This window comes from Macaca thibetana, chromosome 5 (genome assembly GCF_024542745.1).
Source record: "Macaca thibetana thibetana isolate TM-01 chromosome 5, ASM2454274v1, whole genome shotgun sequence".
Classification (NCBI taxonomy): Eukaryota; Metazoa; Chordata; class Mammalia; order Primates; family Cercopithecidae; genus Macaca; species Macaca thibetana.
This window is the reverse complement of record NC_065582.1, coordinates 100,028,794-100,048,401: the sequence shown is the minus strand read 5'-3', so window position 1 is coordinate 100,048,401 and position 19,608 is coordinate 100,028,794. Positions and strand designations below refer to the sequence as shown.

General features: G+C 38.7%; 1 protein-coding gene across 6 annotated transcripts in view; it reads right to left on the bottom strand.

The window, feature by feature from the left end:
* FAM13A (family with sequence similarity 13 member A) overlaps nucleotides 1-19,608 on the bottom strand; it is a 376,344-nt gene that overhangs the window by 173,707 nt on the left and 183,029 nt on the right. For all 6 annotated transcript variants that reach the window (XM_050790419.1, XM_050790418.1, XM_050790421.1 and 3 more), the window contains one exon: nucleotides 7,202-7,285. In XM_050790419.1, coding sequence (XP_050646376.1) covers nucleotides 7,202-7,285 — 84 coding nt within the window. The remainder of the gene's footprint in view (nucleotides 1-7,201; nucleotides 7,286-19,608) is intronic.

The window sequence follows — 19,608 nt, the reverse complement described above, 5'->3', positions numbered from 1 at the left end:
ATCCTCCCTAACTCATTTGATGAGGCCAACATCATCCTGATACCAAAGCCTGGCAGAGACACAACAAAAAAAGAGAATTTTAGACCAATATCCCTGATGAACATCGATGCAAAAATCCTCAATAAAATATTGGCCAACTGGATTCAGCAGCACATCAAACAGCTTATCCACCATGATCAAGTGGGCTTCATCCCTGGGATGCAAGGCTGGTTCAACATTCGCAAAACCATAAACATAATCCAGCATATAAACAGAACCAAAGACAAGAATCACATGATTATCTCAATAGATGCAGAAAAGGCTTTTGACAAAATTCAACAGCCCTTCATGCTAAAAACACTCAATAAATTCGGTATTGATGGAACGTACCTCAAAATAATAAGAGCTATTTATGACAAACCCACAGCCAATATCATACTGAATGGGCAAAACCTGGAAAAATTCCCTTTGAAAACTGGCACAAGACAGGGATGCCCTCTCTCACCACTCCTATTCAACATAGTGTTGGAAGTTCTGGCTAGGGCAATCAGGCAAGAGAAAGAAATCAAGGGTATTCAGTTAGGAAAAGAAGAAATCAAATTGTCCCTCTTTGCAGATGACATGATTGTATATTTAGAAAACCCCATTGTCTCACCCCAAAATCTCCTTAAGCTGATAAGCAACTTCAGCAAAGTCTCAGGATACAAAATTAATGTGCAAAAATCACAAGCATTCTTATACACCAGTAACAGACAAACAGAGAGCCAAATCAGGAATGAACTTCCATTCACAATTGCTTCAAAGAGAATAAAATACCTAGGAATCCAACTTACAAGGGATGTAAAGGACCTCTTCAAGGAGAACTACAAACCACTGCTCAGTGAAATAAAAGAGGACACAAACAAATGGAAGAACATACCATGCTCATGGATAGGAAGAATCAATATCGTGAAAATGGCCATACTGCCCAAGGTTATTTATAGATTCAATGCCATCCCCATCAAGCTACCAATGACTTTCTTCACAGAATTGGAAAAAACTGCTTTAAAGTTCATATGGAACCAAAAAAGAGCCCGCATCTCCAAGACAATCCTAAGTCAAAAGAACAAAGCTGGAGGCATCACGCTACCTGACTTCAAACTATTCTACAAGGCTACAGTAACCAAAACAGCATGGTACTGGTACCAAAACAGAGATATAGACCAATGGAACAGAACAGAGCCCTCAGAAATAATACCACACATCTACAGCCATCTGATCTTTGACAAACCTGAGAGAAACAAGAAATGGGGAAAGGATTCCCTATTTAATAAATGGTGCTGGGAAAATTGGCTAGCCATAAGTAGAAAGCTGAAACTGGATCCTTTCCTTACTCCTTATACGAAAATTAATTCAAGATGGATTAGAGACTTAAATGTTAGACCTAATACCATAAAAACCCTAGAGGAAAACCTAGGTAGTACCATTCAGGACATAGGCATGGGCAAAGCCTTCATGTCTAAAACACCAAAAGCAATGGCAGCAAAAGCCAAAATTGACAAATGGGATCTCATTAAACTAAAGAGCTTCTGCACAGCAAAAGAAACTACCATCAGAGTGAACAGGCAACTTACAGAATGGGAGAAAATTTTTGCAATCTACTTATCTGACAAAGGGCTAATATCCAGAACCTACAAAGAACTCAAACAAATTTACAAGAAAAAAACAAACAACCCCATCAAAAAGTGGGCAAAGGATATGAACAGACATTTCTCAAAAGAAGACATTCATACAGCCAACAGACACATGAAGAAATGCTCATCATCATTGGCCATCAGAGAAATGCAAATCAAAACCACAATAAGATACCATCTCACACCAGTTAGAATGGCGATCATTAAAAAGTCAGGAAACAACAGGTGCTGGAGAGGATGTGCAGAAATAGGAACACTTTTATACTGTTGGTGGGATTGTAAACTAGTTCAACCATTATGGAAAACAGTATGGCGATTCTTCAAGGATCTAGAACTAGATGTACCATATGACCCAGCCATCCCATTACTGGGTATATACCCAAAGGATTATAAATCATGCTGCTATAAAGACACATGCACACGTATGTTAATTGCGGCACTATTCACAATAGCAAAGACTTGGAATCAACCCAAATGTCCATCAGTGACAGACTGGATTAAGAAAATGTGGCACATATACACCATGGAATACTATGCAGCCATAAAAAGGGATGAGTTTGTGTCTTTTGTAGGGACATGGATGCAGCTGGAAACCATCATTCTTAGCAAACTATCACAAGAACAGAAAACCAAACACCGCATGTTCTCACTCATAGGTGGGAACTGAACAATGAGATTACTTGGACTCGGGAAGGGGAACATCACACACCGGGGCCTATCATGGGGAGGGGGGAAGGGGGAGGGATTGCATTGGTAGTTATACCTGATGTAAATGACGAGTTGATGGGTGCTGATGAGTTGATGGGTGCAGCACAGCAACATGGCACAAGTATACATATGTAACAAACCTGCACGTTATGCACATGTACCCTACAACTTAAAGTATAATAATAATAATAAATTTAAAAAAAAGAAGAAAAAAAGAAATAACCACTATCAGAGAGGAACTGAAGGAGATAGAGACATGAAAAACCCTTCAAAAAATCAACAAATCCAGGAGCTGCTTTTTTGAAAAAATTAGATAGATCACTGGCTAGATTAATAAAGAATAAAAGAAAGAAGAATCAAATAATCAGAAATAACAAGGGAGATATCACCACTGATCCCACAGAAGTACAAACAAGCATCAGAGAATACTACAAACATCTCTATGCACATAAACTAGAAAATCTAGAAGAAATGTTGAAATTCCTGGACCCATACACCCTCCCAAGACTGAAACAGGATGAAACTGAATCTCTGAATAGACCAATAATGAGTTCTGAAATTGAGGCAGTAAGAAATAGCCTACAACCAAAAAGAGCCCAGGACCAGAAAGATTCACAGCTGAATTCTGCCCGAGGTATAATGAAGAGGTGGTATCATTTCTACCGAAACTATTCCAAAAAATTGAAAAGCAGGGACTTCTCCCTAACTCACTGTATGAGGCCAGCATTATCCTGATACCAAAACCTGGCAGAGATACAACAAAAAAAGAAAACTTCAGGCCAATATCCCTGATGAACATTGATGCAAAAGTTGTCAATGAAACACTGGCAAACAAAATCCAGCAACACATCAAAAAGCATATGCACCATGATCAAGTCAGCTTCATCCCTGGGATGCAAGGTTGGTTCAACATATGCAAATCAGTAAATGTGATTCATCACATAAACAGTATTAAAGAAAAAAAAAACACTTGATTATCTCAATAGATGCAGAAGAGGCCTTTGATAAAATTCAACATACTTCATGTTAAAAACTTTGAATAAAAGTTTTTAGGTATTGAAGGAATATACTTCAAAGTAATAATAATAATATGACAAACCCACAGCCAATATCATATTGAATGAGCAAAAGCTGGAAGCATTCCCCTTGAAAACTGACACAAAACAAGAATGCCCTCTCTCGCCGCTCCTATTCAACATAGTATTAGAAGTTCTGGTCAGGACAATCTGGCAAGAGAAAGAAAGAAAGGGTATTCAAATAGGAAGAGAGAAAGTCAAACTATCCCTATTTGCATATGACATGATCCTATATCCAGAAAACTCCATTATTTCACCCAAAAAGCTTCTTAAGCTGATAAGCAACTTCAGCAAAGTCTCAGGATACAAAAGAAATGTGCAAAAATCATAGCATTCCTATTCACCAACAACAAAGCCAAATAATGAATGAACTCCCATTCACAATTGCTACAAAAAGAATAAAATACCTAGGAATACAGCTAACAAGGGAAGTAAAGGACCTCTTCAAGCAGAACTACAAACCACTGCTCAAAGAAATCAGAGAGGTCACAAATATAAAAACGTTCCGTGCTCATGGATAGGAAGAATCAGTATCATGAAAATAGTCATACGGCTCAAAGTAGTTTATAGATTCAATGCTATTCCCATTAAACTATCATTGACATTCTTCAGAGAATTAGAAAACAACTATTGTAAAATTCATATGGAACCAAACATACAAGACAAGCCTAAGCAAAAAGAACAAAGCTGGAGGTATCATGCTACCTGACTTCAAACTATAGTACAACGCTACAGTAACCAAAACAGCATGGTACTGGTACCAAAACATCATGATACTGGTACAAAAACAGACACATAAACCAATGGAATAGAATAGAGAAGTTAGAAATAAGACCGAACACCTAAAATTATCTCATCTGTGACAAAACTGACAAAAGCAAACAATGGGAAAATGATTCTCTAATAAATAGTGCTGACAGAACAGGCTAGCCATATGCCAAAAATTGAAACAGGACCCCTCCCTTACACCTTATACAAAAATTAACTCAAAATAGGTTGAAGACTTCTAGGATTTTTATAGTTTTGGGTTTTACATTTGTTGTAAACACTTTACAAGAAAATATAGGCAATACCATTCAGGACATAAGCATGGGCAAAGATTTCATGATGAAAATGCCAAAAGCAATTGCAACATAAGCAAAAATTGACAAATGGGATCCAATTAAACTAAAGAGCTTTTGCACAGCAAAAGAAACTGTCATCAGAGTGAACACACAACCTACAGAATGGGAGAAAATGTTTGCAACTTATTCATCTGATAAAGGTCTGACATCAAGTCGACAGGGAACTTAAACAAATTTATAAGAAAAAAAGTCCTATTAAAAAGTGGGCAAAGAGCGTGAACAGACACTTCTCAAAAGAAGACATTTATGTGGCCAACAATCAGGAAAATAACCTTGACATCACTGATCATTAGACAAATGCAAATCAAAACCACAATGAGATACCATTTCATGCCAGTCAGAATGGCTATTATTAAATGTCAAGAAAGAACAGATGCTGATGAGGTTGCAGAGAAAAAGAAATGCTTTTACACTGTTGGTGGAAGTGTAAAGTAGCTTAACCACTGTGGCAGAGTATTGATTCCTCAAAGATCTAGAACCAGAAATACCATTTGACCCAGCAATCCCATTACTGGGTATATGCCCAGAAGGATATAAATCATTCCATTGTAACAATACATGCACATATATGTTCACTGCAGTACTACTTACAGTAGCAAAGACATGGAATCAACCATAATGCCCATCAATGATAGACTGGATAAAGAAAATGTGGTACACATACACTATGGAATACTATGCAGCCATAAAGAGGAATGAGATCATGTCCTTTTTAGGACACGGATGGAGCTAGAAACCATTATTCTCAGCAAACTAATGCAGGAACAGAAAGTCAAATATTGTATGTTCTCACTTATAAATGGAAGCTGAATCATGAGACCACATGGACACAGGGAGGGGAATAACACACACTGGGACCTGTCGGTGGGGTAGCTTAGGGTGAGGGACATCATCAGCAAGAATAGCTAATGGATGCTGGACTTAATACCTAGGTGATGGTAGGAATCTGTGCAGCAAACACCATGGCACACATTTACCTATGTAACAAGTCTGTACATCCTGCACCTGTACCTCTGAACCTAAAATCAAAGTTGAAGAAAAAAAAGAAATTTTTCTTTTCACTGGCAAAACAATTATGTGCATTTTGGATTTTTTCTTACTAAGGGAAACAAAATTTTACACATTAATGCCTTTATGTTATCATATGTATAGTAGTCCTTATTTTTTCTTGTTAAAATTTATGTAAATACTTTCCATTGATTATGTGCTACTTCATAATTATGAAACATCAATAAAGTGATTTTTATTTTAAAAAATTACAGCTGAACATTTTACTTTATGCCCAGAAGGGAAAATGCATCTCATGCATTTCTATCATGCTTAGAGGTACCCTAGGAAGATCTATTGCACTTGACTATTTCCTACGTTGGAGGCTAGAAAAATTTTTATTTATTTATTTATTTATTTATTTATGAGATGGAGTCTCATTCTTGTTCCCCAGGTTAAAGTGTAAAGGCATGGTCTCAGCTCGCTGCAACCTCTGCCTCCGACGTTCAAGCAATTCTTTCTGCTTCAGTCTCCCAATTAGTTGGGATTACAGGAGCCCACCACCCAATCCTGGCTAATTTTTTTTGTATTTTTAGTACAGATGGGGTTTCAACATGTTGGCCAGGCTGGTCCTTTTTCTTTCTTAATAGTAAATATTTTGGCATTTTACTTTTTATATATTTCTTTTCAAAATTTTTTATTTTACGTTTGGGGGTACATGTGAAGGTTACTAGGTAAACATGTGTCACAAGGGTTTGTTGTACATATCAGTACATCACCCAGGTATTAAGCCCAATACCCGATACTTATCTTTTCTGTTCCTCTTCCTCCTCCCACCCTCCACCCTCGAGGAGGTCCCAATGTCTGTTGTTTACTTCTTTGTGTTCATAGTTCTTATCATTTAGCTCCTATTTATAAGTGAGAACATGTGGTATTTGGTTTTCTATTCCTGCGTTAGTTTCCTAGGCATGATAGCCTCCAGCTCCATCTATGTTCCTGCAAAAGGCATGGTGTCATAGAAACAATTGTTATTGAGCAGAAGTAAAAACATCTACTAAAAATTATCACTGTCTGTTCGATAATAGGAGTATCCAAAGAATTTTTGGCTGAATGCAACCACGGATTAAAGGTACTATACAAAAAGTGCTTTTACACCACCAGATCTTCCCACAACACTACCTCATGCCTACTTCCCTGCAAAAACAAACAAATGAAAAACCGAAAGGGTTGAAGGAAATGCAAGCAACAGAACATGGAAACAGGAGAGCATAAAGAACCATGCTGGCTGGGAGCGGTGGTTCACACCTGTAATCCCAGCACTTTGGGAGGCCGAGGCAGGCAGATCACCTGAGGTCAGTAGTTTGAGACCAGTGAGGCCAATATGGCAAAACCCCGTCTCTACTAAAAATACAAAAATTATCTGGGCATGGTGGTGTGCACCTGTAGTCTGAGCTACCCCGAAAGCTGATGCAGGAGAACTGCCTGAACTCAGGAGGCGGAGGTTGCAGTGAGCCAAGATTGTGCCACTGCACTCCAGCCTGGACAATAAAGCAAGACTCTGTCTCAAAACAAACAAACAACAATAACAACAAAAAAAAACAAAGAACCATGCTAAAGATTTCACTTGGTTGCCTACAGAGCAAACATAGTTTACCTTGGTTTTTGGAGGTGGTTTTGGCATGTCTTTTTCTAAGCCTCTTGTTAAAAGGATGGGCAGGGAATTCTTATAACTGGCCTCCTACAAAAGAAGTATAAAGGAAACATTAGAGATTAAAGAACATTTACCCTAACCAAAAATTACAAGGTAGTGAAAAACAGTTTTTAAGAGAGAGCATTTCTGGATTGAGTTGTTCACATCAGAAGCTGGTGAAATTGTAATATGGAGTGAAAACTTTTCCTCTTATTTGTCATATACAACAGCAAAGTTAAGATGGTGATGGAGTAGGTGGGAAATGTACAGTACGTATATTCAGAGATGATCATTAAAAATCTTACCTGCACTATTATGTCAGTTTATCACATACATATCCACTATAGACAGCTTGCTCTTCTTTTGAGAAGTGAATAGTTAAATCTCCAAAATATCAACCAACAAACTTAAAGTTGCCAACATTCCCCACATTTTACAGATGGATTCTGACTCTTTACATACTTGATCTTAAACAATTTCCTTCAGATAATTTAGCAAACTACTATTAAATAGTGATAGTTTTGTATTAACACCCTGTGGAAGAATATATGAGTATCTGTTTCCAGAATTATTAAACCTCCAAGTCCTTGGTTCACACCAAAACAACATTTACCAAAATAAGGGCAGAAATTACAAGGAGGCAGCTGAGGCAGAACTGTATAGATTTATTATTTATTCCTACATGATGAACAGAAATGACTGTAATCTTGTTTGTTTTGTTGTTTCAATAATGCAGAGCCTCACTTCCGAATAGCCATTAACTTGGATAAGCTTTCCATAGATGATTCCATCTCCAAATTAAGATAGGAAAAGAATACATAAAAGGAAAATTATAGACAACAAGAAGCCTAAGGAGAAAGTCAGATTTTTTTCACTTATTCCATAATCCTCTGTATCCCATTTCTTCCCCAACATTCCTGCCATTCAATAATCTAAATCATATATTTTTAAAAGTTTAGTTTATGGCTAACTTGTTATAATCTTTTAAACATAATTTTAGTATATATACTTCACAATATTACTAAAATTTGCTAGACTTATATTCATTTATTTCTAAAGGGAGCAATATATTATTAGCATAAAATGTCCCTAAAGAAAGTAACAACACTACTTATTATTAATAAAGATTGACTCTTATGATGTATTGGGCACTGCTAAAGACTCTGCATTTATAATGCCATTTTTACCCCCAATAGCCCTATGAGCTAGGAACTATTATCATCATCTCCCCTTTAAGGCTAACACAATGCAGGCTTACAGAAGTTAAGTAAACTTGCCCAAGGTCACAGGGGACTCAAAGATTGTTCTGTATAACTTTAGGGCCTGAGCTCTTAATACCTTTATATATTACTCATCTCCAATATACTATACTTGGCATCTTAAACCACTAAGTTGTGGAGCCATAGCATTTTAAAGCCAAAAGAGTTTTGTAAAAGTCAACTAGTCGGCCTTCCTGATTTTACAGATGAGGGACTTGGATTCTAAGGTGATGTGTCCAAGATCACATAGACAGTGGCAAAGCTGAGACTCATGTCTGGACCACAAAGCAGTACACAGCACCTGTTCTCAGGGTTGTGCTAGGGACAAACATTCCCAGATGCATAGGGGATTGGAAGCCTCTTTTAAGCTGCAGAGTAGCTGCAGGTACTGCCAACACTCTCAGCTGCCTGTGGCCTCATGTAGCCCTTATGTAAGTACCAAAGGGTACATTTCAGAGATCCCTAAATAAGTGTGCATTCCGGTCCTACCCTTTCCCACTAGTTACAGCACCTGCTGGTGGTAAGCTGCTTTCTGGAAATAGTGAATGAACCCATTCCCGCTTCTGACTCACTGTGAGAGGGATAAACTATATCCAGCATGACATTTAGGAGAGCCAAATGCATAATCCATTGCGTAATTTGACTATGCTTGGATAACACAATTATGCTTTATACTTGTACCCGTTTTTTAAACTACTGGTATGTAAATGCTAGAATATGATGAAAAGAAATAAGGCTGTTAAGGGAAATTAGTAGAAATGTCTGATTTTTGTCTATGACTGTCTGAGTGTTTACAAATGCCTATAATTCTTTCTTCCTTATGCATAAAACAGAAGTGACAGTATTTCTTTATTCTATTTTCCAGCCCTGTCTCTGTGAATTAATGGGCACAAGGCTGACAGTCAACTTTTCCCTATAAGTCTCTGAAAGCATTTTTTCTAAACTCCTATTTGCAAATGTCGCCTACATGAATTATATTTACTTTTTGTTTTACGACTTTAAACTCAGACAATACAGACAAAGTAAAGTTTAGCAGTCCAAGAATGAACTGGCAGATAAAAGATCTAGCTCAGGGAAGAAGTACTATTTATTGATGAAAAGACAAGTCAGCACCTGTTCAGAGTTGCGTTCCCAGTGCCCCATCAGAATGGTGCTGAAACAGCAGCCCCCACGCTTGCAGCAAGCAGCCAGCAAGGGGGCTGTAGAGCCACAGGACACAGGTAACACCTTCCTGTAAGGCCCATGGTACTTCGATTTCTGGAGAAAAGTTAAATAATTCAACCAGTAGCCTAAGCAAATAACTGGTGATAACTTATTCTTTTAAAACATATATTATGCAGTTAAGTACGAAATACTAAGATAAAACATTTTACAAACCTTTATAAAGCCATTTATATTTGTACATACGTATCTGAGATAGTTGAAAATTTATGTCCACAGCAAAAGTATAAACACAAATGCAAACAGTAGCATTATTCATAATAGCCTAAAAGTGGTGACAATCCAAATACCCATCAACTGATGAATGGATAAACAAGACATGGTATAGTCACATAATAGAATATTCTTCAGATATAAAAAGGAATAAAGTACTGACACCTGCTACAACATTAATGAACCTTGAAAACATGCTAAGTGAAAGAATACAGACACAAAAGGATATATATTGTGTGATTCCACTGAAATGAAATGTCCAGAATAGGCAAATACTTAGTGACAGAAAACAGATTGATTATTGCCAGGGGCCGGGGGGAGTGGGGAGCGACTGCTAACAGGCCTGATGTACATGAGGTTTCTTTCTTTCTTTCTTTCTTTCTTTCTTTCTTTTTTTTGAGACAGGTCTCACTCTGTTGCCAGGCTGGAGCGCAGTGGCGCAATCTTGGCTTACTGCAACCTCCGCCTTCCAGGTTCAAGCTATTCTCCTGTCTCAGCCTCTGGAGTAGCTGGGACTACAGGTGCGCGCCACCATGCCCAGCTAATTTTTGTATTTTTAGTAGAGACAGGGTTTTACTATGTTGGCCAGGATGGTCTTGATATTTTGACCTCGTGATCCGCACACCTCGGCCTCCCAAAGTGCTGGGATTACAGGAGTGAGCCACCGTGCCCGGCTGAGGTTTCTTTGTAGGATGATAAAAATATTCTGGAATTAGGTAATGGTGATAACTGCACAGTTTTGTGAACACACACAAAGCCGTAGATTGTATACTTTATAAGAGTGAATTTCAATGGTATGTGAATTATATCTATATTTTTTACAAAGCCATGTAAAGAAAGTTCCCACATTCTCAAGGCAAAAGAGACCTTGGGCTTGTGTTCAAACTCTTCCTTTAGAAGAACTTTTTGGAAATAGCTTGGAGGGGGATGTTTTGTTTTTTAAGTGTTAAACTGTATGTAGGCATGAAAATTTATTCAACAAATATCAACTGAATCTTATTAATAGTTGGAATGGTTGGTATTCCAATGCTGAGCACTGGAGAATGAAGTGTCAAACTGGACATTAATAGATCATATAAGGTATATCTATATTTATTTTAAACATTTTGTCTACTTACATGAGACTTTTGACTGAACCAGTTGGTCACTTTAATGACCTTTGCATAACACCTACTTGCTTAAAACAGCTGTGTCATGGTATTATGAGAACACCAATTAAAAATACAATAAGGAAGGAAAAAATACCTTGTTTATCATGGCTTCTTTTGCTTTACTATTCAACTACTGATGACATTTAAAAATAGAAAAGCCCTCACTGTCCCCTCAGCCTTGCATACTGCTCCCACAGCTCTTTTAAGGCTTGGTCCCTTGTTTCATTCAGGTCTTTGCTAATTTCACTGGAGCAGGTTCTCTTCCCAGGATGCTACCTGGGAAGGGATATTAATCACCACCTCTCTCCTCTTCCACTTGTTGCTCTCTATCCCCTTACCCTATTTGATGTTTTTCCATAGCCCTTAGAAATATCTGACTTTAAATTACACTTACTGGTTTTAATTCTTTTTTTTTTTTTTTTTTTTTTTTTTTTTTGAGGTGGAGTCTTGCTCTGTCACCAGGCTGAAGTGCAGCGGCGTGATCTTGGCTCACTGCAACCTCTGCCTCCCAGGTTCAAGCGATTCTCCTGCCTCAGCCTCCTGAGTAGCTGGGACTACAGGTATGCATCACTATGCCCAGCTAATTTCTGTATTTTTAGTAGAGATGGGGTTTCACCATGTTGGCCTGGATGGTCTTAATCTCTTCACCTCATGATCTGCCCGCCTCGGCCTCCCAAAGTGCTGGGATTATAAGCATGAGCCACCGCGCCCGGCTGGTTTTAATTCTTTATTGTCCATCTCACCCTACTCTGTAAGAGGAGTTGGTCAGTCTTGTTCATAAATACATTATATCTACAGAGCCTACAACTAGGTTTGGCACATAGCAGGAGCTCAATCGTTGAGTGACTGAGTAAACTGAATAAATAAAATCCCCTTCAAAACTCCCTGTGCATTCCTCCTGCTTTTAGTCTCTTCTTAATTCCCTTCCTAAATTCCCTTTATGATCCTTCATTCTCTTGCTAATACCCTTAATTTCCTTCCTCCAGTCTCCAATCATTGCTTTCACCTCACAAAAGTATAATATTAGATGAATCCAGCTATATGCCTTCTCTGTGCTGGGAATGGAGCAACTCAAAGTGGCTGGAAAAAAATTACAGAATTGGTTGATTGGTTTCACATTAAATTTATGACCATAAACTTTGAATGGACCCTCCCTCAGGTACAGCAATTCTGCTATACTTCTTGCGTAACTTGATTTTCCACTTTCCAAGATGGTATTTCTTGTCTTTCCCTCTCTTCTCAAACCCCTTTCTTTCCATTCTTGCTTCATACTTCTTTGGAAAAACAGAAACATTAGAGCAGAAGCTACTCATTGTTATACCATCAAATCTACAAACCTAGCTGAAATCATTCAATCCTCTCTGCCTTCCCTGTTGTTACAATGAGAGATATGACTGGTTGTATGAAAGAGCAATTCCTTTCATATGCACAGTGGATCTCATTTCCTCTCACCTCCCCAAAGGCTGCTCCTTCAGTGGTCTCCTGTCACTCCCTTCCCCACTATGACTATTCCCATCAATCACAAGCATGCTCTGCAGTCATATCTTATTATTTTTGTTTGTTTATTTTTAAAAGATGCTTCCTTAATCCTACATCTCCCATTAGCTATGGTCCTACTTTTTTTGCTTCCCTTCATAGCAAATTCCTTTAAAACAGCCATCTTCATTCACTTTCTCTGCTTCCTCATCTCCAATTCATTCTTCAATGCCCTAAGATCTGGTCTTTGTCTCACTATTTCACAGAATCTGCCAAAATAGTCACAGCTCAGCCTCCATCTTACTCTTGTTCTTAGTAACATTTAAAGAAAGTGACTATTCTTGAATTACTCTCTTCTCTTAGCTTCCATGATATCACTGGTAGGTGGCTTGTGATGGTTAAATTTAGGTGCCAACTTGACTAAATGAAGAGATGTCCAAAGAGTTGGCAAAACATTATTTCTGGGTATGTCTGTGAGGGTGTTTCTGGAAGAGGTTGGCATTTGAATCAACAAGCTGAGTAAGGAAGATCCACCCTCACCAAATGTCGCAGGCACCATCCAATTGGCTGAGGACATATATAGAAGAAAAAGGCAGAGGAAAGGTGAATTTGCTCTCTCTCCTAGAGCTGGGGCACCCATCTTCTCCTGCTCTTGTACATCAAAACTCCAGGTTCTGCATCCTTTGGACTCTGGACTTGCACCAGCAGTCTCTCAGGCTCTCAAGCCTTCAGACTTAGACTGAGCCATGCTACCAGCTTCCCTGGTTCACCAGATCTTGCAAACAGCATATTATAGAGCTCTTCAGCCTCCAAAATCATGTGAGCCAAACCCCATAATAAATCGCCTCTCTCTTTACACACATACATACACCCCCCGCCCCCCCCCCCCCCCCCCCCCCCCCACACACCTCCTATTGGTTTTGTTTCTCTGGAAAACCTTGACCAATATACAGGGGGAAGACATTTTCCTACTCAACCAGACCAACTCCATATGGTTGGCTGCTGCTCCTCCTCTATACAACAAAGTTACAGTTGCATATCTATCGGTTATTGGTTTATTTTCTGAATCCTCTACTAAAGAGAACTCTAAGCCTGGGCAACATAGGGAGACTCCATCTCTACAAAAACAATAAAATAAAATTAGGCAGGCATGGTGGCACATTCCTGTGGTCCTAGATACTCAGGAACTTGAGGCAGGAGGATCTACTGAGCCCAAGAGGTCCAGCCTGCAGAGCTGTGATCACACCACTGCACTCCAGCCAGGGTGACAGAACGAGATAGAAGAAAGAAGAAAGAAGAAAGAAGATGAAAGAAGAAGGAAGAAGAAGAAGGAAAAAGAAGGAAGAAGAAGAAGGAAGAAGAAGAAGGAAGAAGAGGAGGAGGAGGAAGGAGAAGGAGAAGAAGAAGGAAGAGGGGGAGGAGGAAGGAGAAGAAGGAGAAGGAGGAGAAGGAGAAGAAGCAGAAGCAGCAGAAACAGAAAAAGGAGAAGGAGAAGGAGCAGGAGCAGCAGCAGAAGCAGCAGTAGTAGAGGGAAGAGGGAAGAAGAGGAGGAGGAAGAGGAAGAGGAAGAGGAGGAAGAGGAGGAGGAGGATGAGAACGAAGAAGAAGAGGAAGAGGAAGAACAATAAGAAGAAGGCACTGGCGATGGCAAAGAAGGCGGTGGCAAATAATATGTCTCCTTTTACTACTGTGATCACAATTCCATAAAGAAGTGCCTGGTATAGAAGGAACTCAATATGTGTGTGTTGAATAAATGAATGAAGGAAGTTGGAGTGACTCAAGAGTTGATACAGAGAAGTCTTCTTTTCCTAAATGATATGAAATCATTCATCTTGATGGCTTTTAAATACAACCAATATATAATGTTGCCCAAATTTGTGTCTCTGTCTTTGATGTTTCTCCTGAGCCCAAATTACTTACATCTAACTGCCTAATTGGCAACTCTACACTTAGTATGTTCAAACTTGAGCTTATAAATTATCAGCAAAAAAATTTTGTCAGTCTGAGGTTGCAGTGAGCCAAGATTGCCATTGCACTCCACCTGGATGACAGGGTGAGACTCCCTCTCAAAAAAACAAAAAAACAAAAACTGTCAGTCTTTGAGTCTTCCTTAGATTAGCAAATGTCATCTAGTTGCTCAGGACAATGTCCTAGGAATCTACCTTGATTCCTCCCTTTCTCATACATCTTGCATTCAACCCACCAAGTCCAGTCAGTACTATCTCCAAAATAAACTGAAATCTGTCTACTCTTCCCTATGTGCACAGCCACCCCAATCATAACCATCACTGTTCACCTAAATTACTTCAAACATCTTGCCTTCTGCAAGCTTTGTACATGTAAATCAGAGGATGTCACTTCTCTACCCTAAATCTTCCAATGATATATCATTATTCCTACAATAAAATCCAAATTCCTTACCATGACCTACACAGTCCCAATGATCTAGCCTATGTCTCTAATCTCATACCATTTGCCCCTTCCTCATTATGCCCCAGCCACCACGGCCTTCTTTTCTGTTCTTCAAATACTGCAAGTCCCTTCCTGCCTCCCAGCATTTGCCCTTCTTATTCCTTCTCCTTAGAATGCTTTTTCACACTGCTCTAGCATAGCTGTGCATTCAATCTTATCTTTCAGCTCCTATGTCACTTCCTCAGAGAGGCCATCTTTAACAACCTCATCTAAAGTGGCTCCTCTAACTATGCTGTTCTCTTCTTAACAGGCTTCACCTTCAACCACAGTACTCACTTTAATTTGTTATTGATTGTCTACCACTCCAAGAAGTCTTTAAGGCTCGTGAGGGGTAAAGATATTTGATCAGTGTATTCTAGTATTCAGTGCATATTTAGTAAAGATTTTTTAATGAACAAATAAAACTGTCAACTTCTACATTTCCCTTCCTTTTAGTATTAATTTCCAACCATTAGAGAATTTTGGTGGACTCTGTGATATTGGGAATAAGATAATAACACACTTTTCTATTTCTGATGGGTAAGGATAGATGTAAAAGAAGCTACATTATGACAGGGAGGAACCACATTTGGTGTGCTGGGGTCAAACTCACAATAGTTGATTTGGTCAGATTTGGTGTAGCAAAAGCCCATGACTGAGGCCTATTACAGGAAAGGGCATGCAGAATAGTGCTACTTTGCACATAACCAGGGTCCAATACATATGACTGGTACATTACAGACCACCCTTTTTAATCCCGCAGAAGTCTCTTCTGCAGTTCATCTGTATCTCAAATGAATCTCAATTTGATTGACTGAAAAAAGCAGATTTCCTTAAAACTCAAAAGAAATACAATGTTATCTTTACATTAATGAAAGGAATAAGCTTAATTTTAAAATAGCACTTTCTAGATCTTCACTATATATTTTTGGAAAAACTCTGTAATTTTCTGGCTTGGCCCAGGGAAGTAGAAATGGGAGGATGAGAAGTAGTCAAATTCTACATAGAATTTTGAACTAATTATAATTACTTTATGAACTGCAACAATAATAGTCACAGGTACAACCTTATGAATTATATACCTTATGAAACACAATTATAATTTTAATTGTGTTTAAGTCTATTAAAAATTACCCTACAGAAAATGGCAACCAGTCATTTCCACGTAAAGAAAAAAATGAAAATTAATTGCAGCAGGGGTGGTCAAATTAAATCAAAGCTTTATTGTCCAGTGCTACAGTTTGAGTATTTGTCCTCTCCAAAAGTCATATTGAAATTTAAGCCCCAGCGTGGCAGTGTTGAGAGGTGGGGCCTTGAAGCAATGATTGGGTTTTAAGAGCTCTGCCCTCATGAATAGATTAATTCATTTGTGGATTAATAAATTAATGGGTTAATGAATTAATGGGTTATTATGGGAGCAGGATTAGTGGCTTTTGCATCCTCTCTTGCTATGTGACCTCTGCACATGCCAGCTCCCCTTCCCCCTTCCACCATGAGAGGAAGCGGCCTGAAGCCCTTGCCGGAAGCAGATGCTGGTGCTATGCTTCTTGTACAGCCTGCAGAACTGTGAGCCAAAGAAACCTCTTATCTATAAATTAAAAAAAAGAAGAGGAAGAGAGATCTGAACTAGCACACTTAGCCCCCTAACTATGTGATGCCCTGTACCACCTAGAGCAAGAAGGCCCTCAACAGATATAGCCCCTTGAGCTTGGACTTCTCAGCCTCCAAAACTACAAAGAATAAATTACTTTTATAAATGACTGCATTTCAGGTATTCTGTTATAAGCAAGGGAAGATGGACAAAGAAATCAAGCATCATTAAGCTCTAAAGTTTGGACTCTCAGTCTTAATATTATTATAATCCAATATAGAGCTTTCCTTCAGCTCCTATATCACCTCTTTGGAGAAGCTCCATCTAACAACCTCACCAAAAAAAGCTTTCCCTAGTTATGTTTTTCAACCTGCTTTACTTCTGTCACAGTACTTATTGAATTGAGATTGGTTTAGATGTCCATGTGTTGCTCTGATCTGTTCCAAATAACTGTGCTGTCCTTTGATCATCGAACCCACCATGCTTTCTCATTTAACAGTCTTGACTTAGAGAAGCTCTACTTTTTATTTATTTGCACAGAGGTTTAAATAATGATCCACTACCATATGCAAGTGTGCAAGTGCCTGACTCAGGGCCTTTGTACTTGCCGTTCCTTGTGCTTAGAATGCTCTTCCTCCAAAAGTTTGTATGGCTTGCTCTGCCACGTCATTTAGATCCCCACTCAAATGCTCCCTAGCCTAGGGGTCTTCCTTCACTTCTCTACACAAAAAAGCTCCCCAGCTCCCTTCTCTCCCACCAACTCATATACAGTACCATTAATTTCAAGAGTGTATCATGGTTTAATTTGTTTTTTTTTGCAGAATCTATCATCAGATGACATAGTAACTTCCTTAATTGTTTATAGTCTGTGCCCATCCCGCTAAAAGGTAAACTTCATGAGAGCAGGTATTATTTTTTAATTCACTGTTATTTTTAAAGCTCATAGAATATCAGCTGGCTAACAGGCATTCAATAAATGCTTGAATAGCTGAATAGACTGATGAGTCAAAAACAACCTCTTCCGACTCCTCTTCTTCAGTTTATCCTACACATGAATGCCAAATTAATTTTTTCTACTTTATTACTCTTAGTCTGTTTTGTGTTGCTATAAATGAACATCTGAGGCTGGGTAATTTATAAAGAAAAAAGATTTATTTGGCTCATTCTGGAAAGTTAAGTTTGGGCATCTGCATATGGTGAGTGCCTCATGAAGGAAGGCAAAAGGGAGACAATCTGTGTAGAGATCATATGGCAAAGGGGCGGGGGTGCCAGGCTCTTTTTAATAACCAGCTCTTGCAGAAACTAATACAGTGAGAACTCACTCACTTCCAAGGGAGGGCATTAATCTATTCATGAGGAATCCACCCCCATGACCCAAACACCCCCCCATTAGGTCCCAACTCCAACGCTGGGGACCAAGTTTCCACATGAGATTTGGTGGAGACATACAAACTACATCCAAACCATAGCCAACTCCAATTCAAGTTATTCCTTTCCTGGAAACTTTTAATTACTGCTGCCCATCATCACATTTAAATTCTTATTGCTGCCATCCAACACATTTCAACCCACCCTTCTTGTCATATCTACCCTACATGAACTTTATAATTGGGGTCACATGCTACTTGTGCTAATTACTTACATGCTTATCCCATTTTCCATCCTTGATCTCAGATGCTTAAAGGACTTTTCAATCTTTTCTCTCTTTATGGTGCTGAAGTAGACAATTAATATCTTTGTATGTCCAACACTCATTCTCCCTTCTTTGGAGGAAGATGTAGTTTTAGGAAACCACTCTTCTCCTATTGGATACAGTGTTTCAATAAAAGTGTATCTCTGAGGAACAATTGGACATGTCTTCCAAGAACTTCCAAATATCAATCAGATACCCATTCACTATAATTTTCACCAGAAATGAGAAGACTCAAAAACTGAGAATAGCTAAAGCTGACTCTCCCAGTGGCAGTCTGTTGAAGACACTGTTTGGCTCTCACAACACCTGCTGCCCAGAACCTTATAGCTGTCAGCTGTCTTGGTAAGGGTCCTCTGGGAAGTCTGGTTTGTAGAAATTCCTTTCCTTTCCTTTTGTCAAATTTTTCCCAGAGTTGTTTTTTGTTGCTTTCAACTAAAGAAAGTACTTTGAGTTACACAAATATTTATTATAGTGTCTTTTATATTGTGGGCACTGAAGAGAAAATTATGAATTGAAATCATGCAGTATTGATGGTAATGATAATCAAATTAATAAACAACACTGGCTATCACATATATAGTAGTTACTACGTGCATGGTTTTCTTCTAAGTGCTATTACACATTTACTCATTTTATCCTCACAACAATCCTATGAAATATGTGCTTTTACTACCCAAATTTCATATGTAAGGAAAGTGAGGTACAGAGAGTCTGAGTAACTTGTCTAAGGTCCTACATCTAGTAAGTGGTAACACTGGAATTTGAAGCCAGGCAGTCTGTCTCCAAAACCTGCTCTCACCTGCACAGAACACTGCCTCTCCTGAAGAGTCCTTCCTATTTAATAAGATCAGGAAACAACGCACGTTAGGTAAGTCCCAAAGGAAACTAAAGTAGGAAATCATAACAAATAATCTTTCATGTACGATCTGTCTTGTACAAGCCACAATCATAATGTGTCACCTATATATTGGAGTGGAAATACATGGAGTGAAAATATGAAGCCTTTAATCATTATTAGGTCTTTCCTAAGTATTCAACTAAGGTTTTGAGGCAGTGGCAACGCTTTGTGTATTTCATATCATTTACTCATCTTCTCCCTCTGGGCATCAGGAAAGCCATTTTCAGCCTCTCTTCCAGTTAGATTGGGAGCCACATGACAAGCCACTTCTAGATTTGGCCATAAAAATATTCCAAATTATTTTCATCCTCCTGTTTCCCTGATAAGGCAAACTTTGATGGTAGCTGGTCTAAGATGAGGAGGGCTCCTCAACCCACTGGACTGCAAAGTGAATGAGAAATACATTTTGATTGTGTTA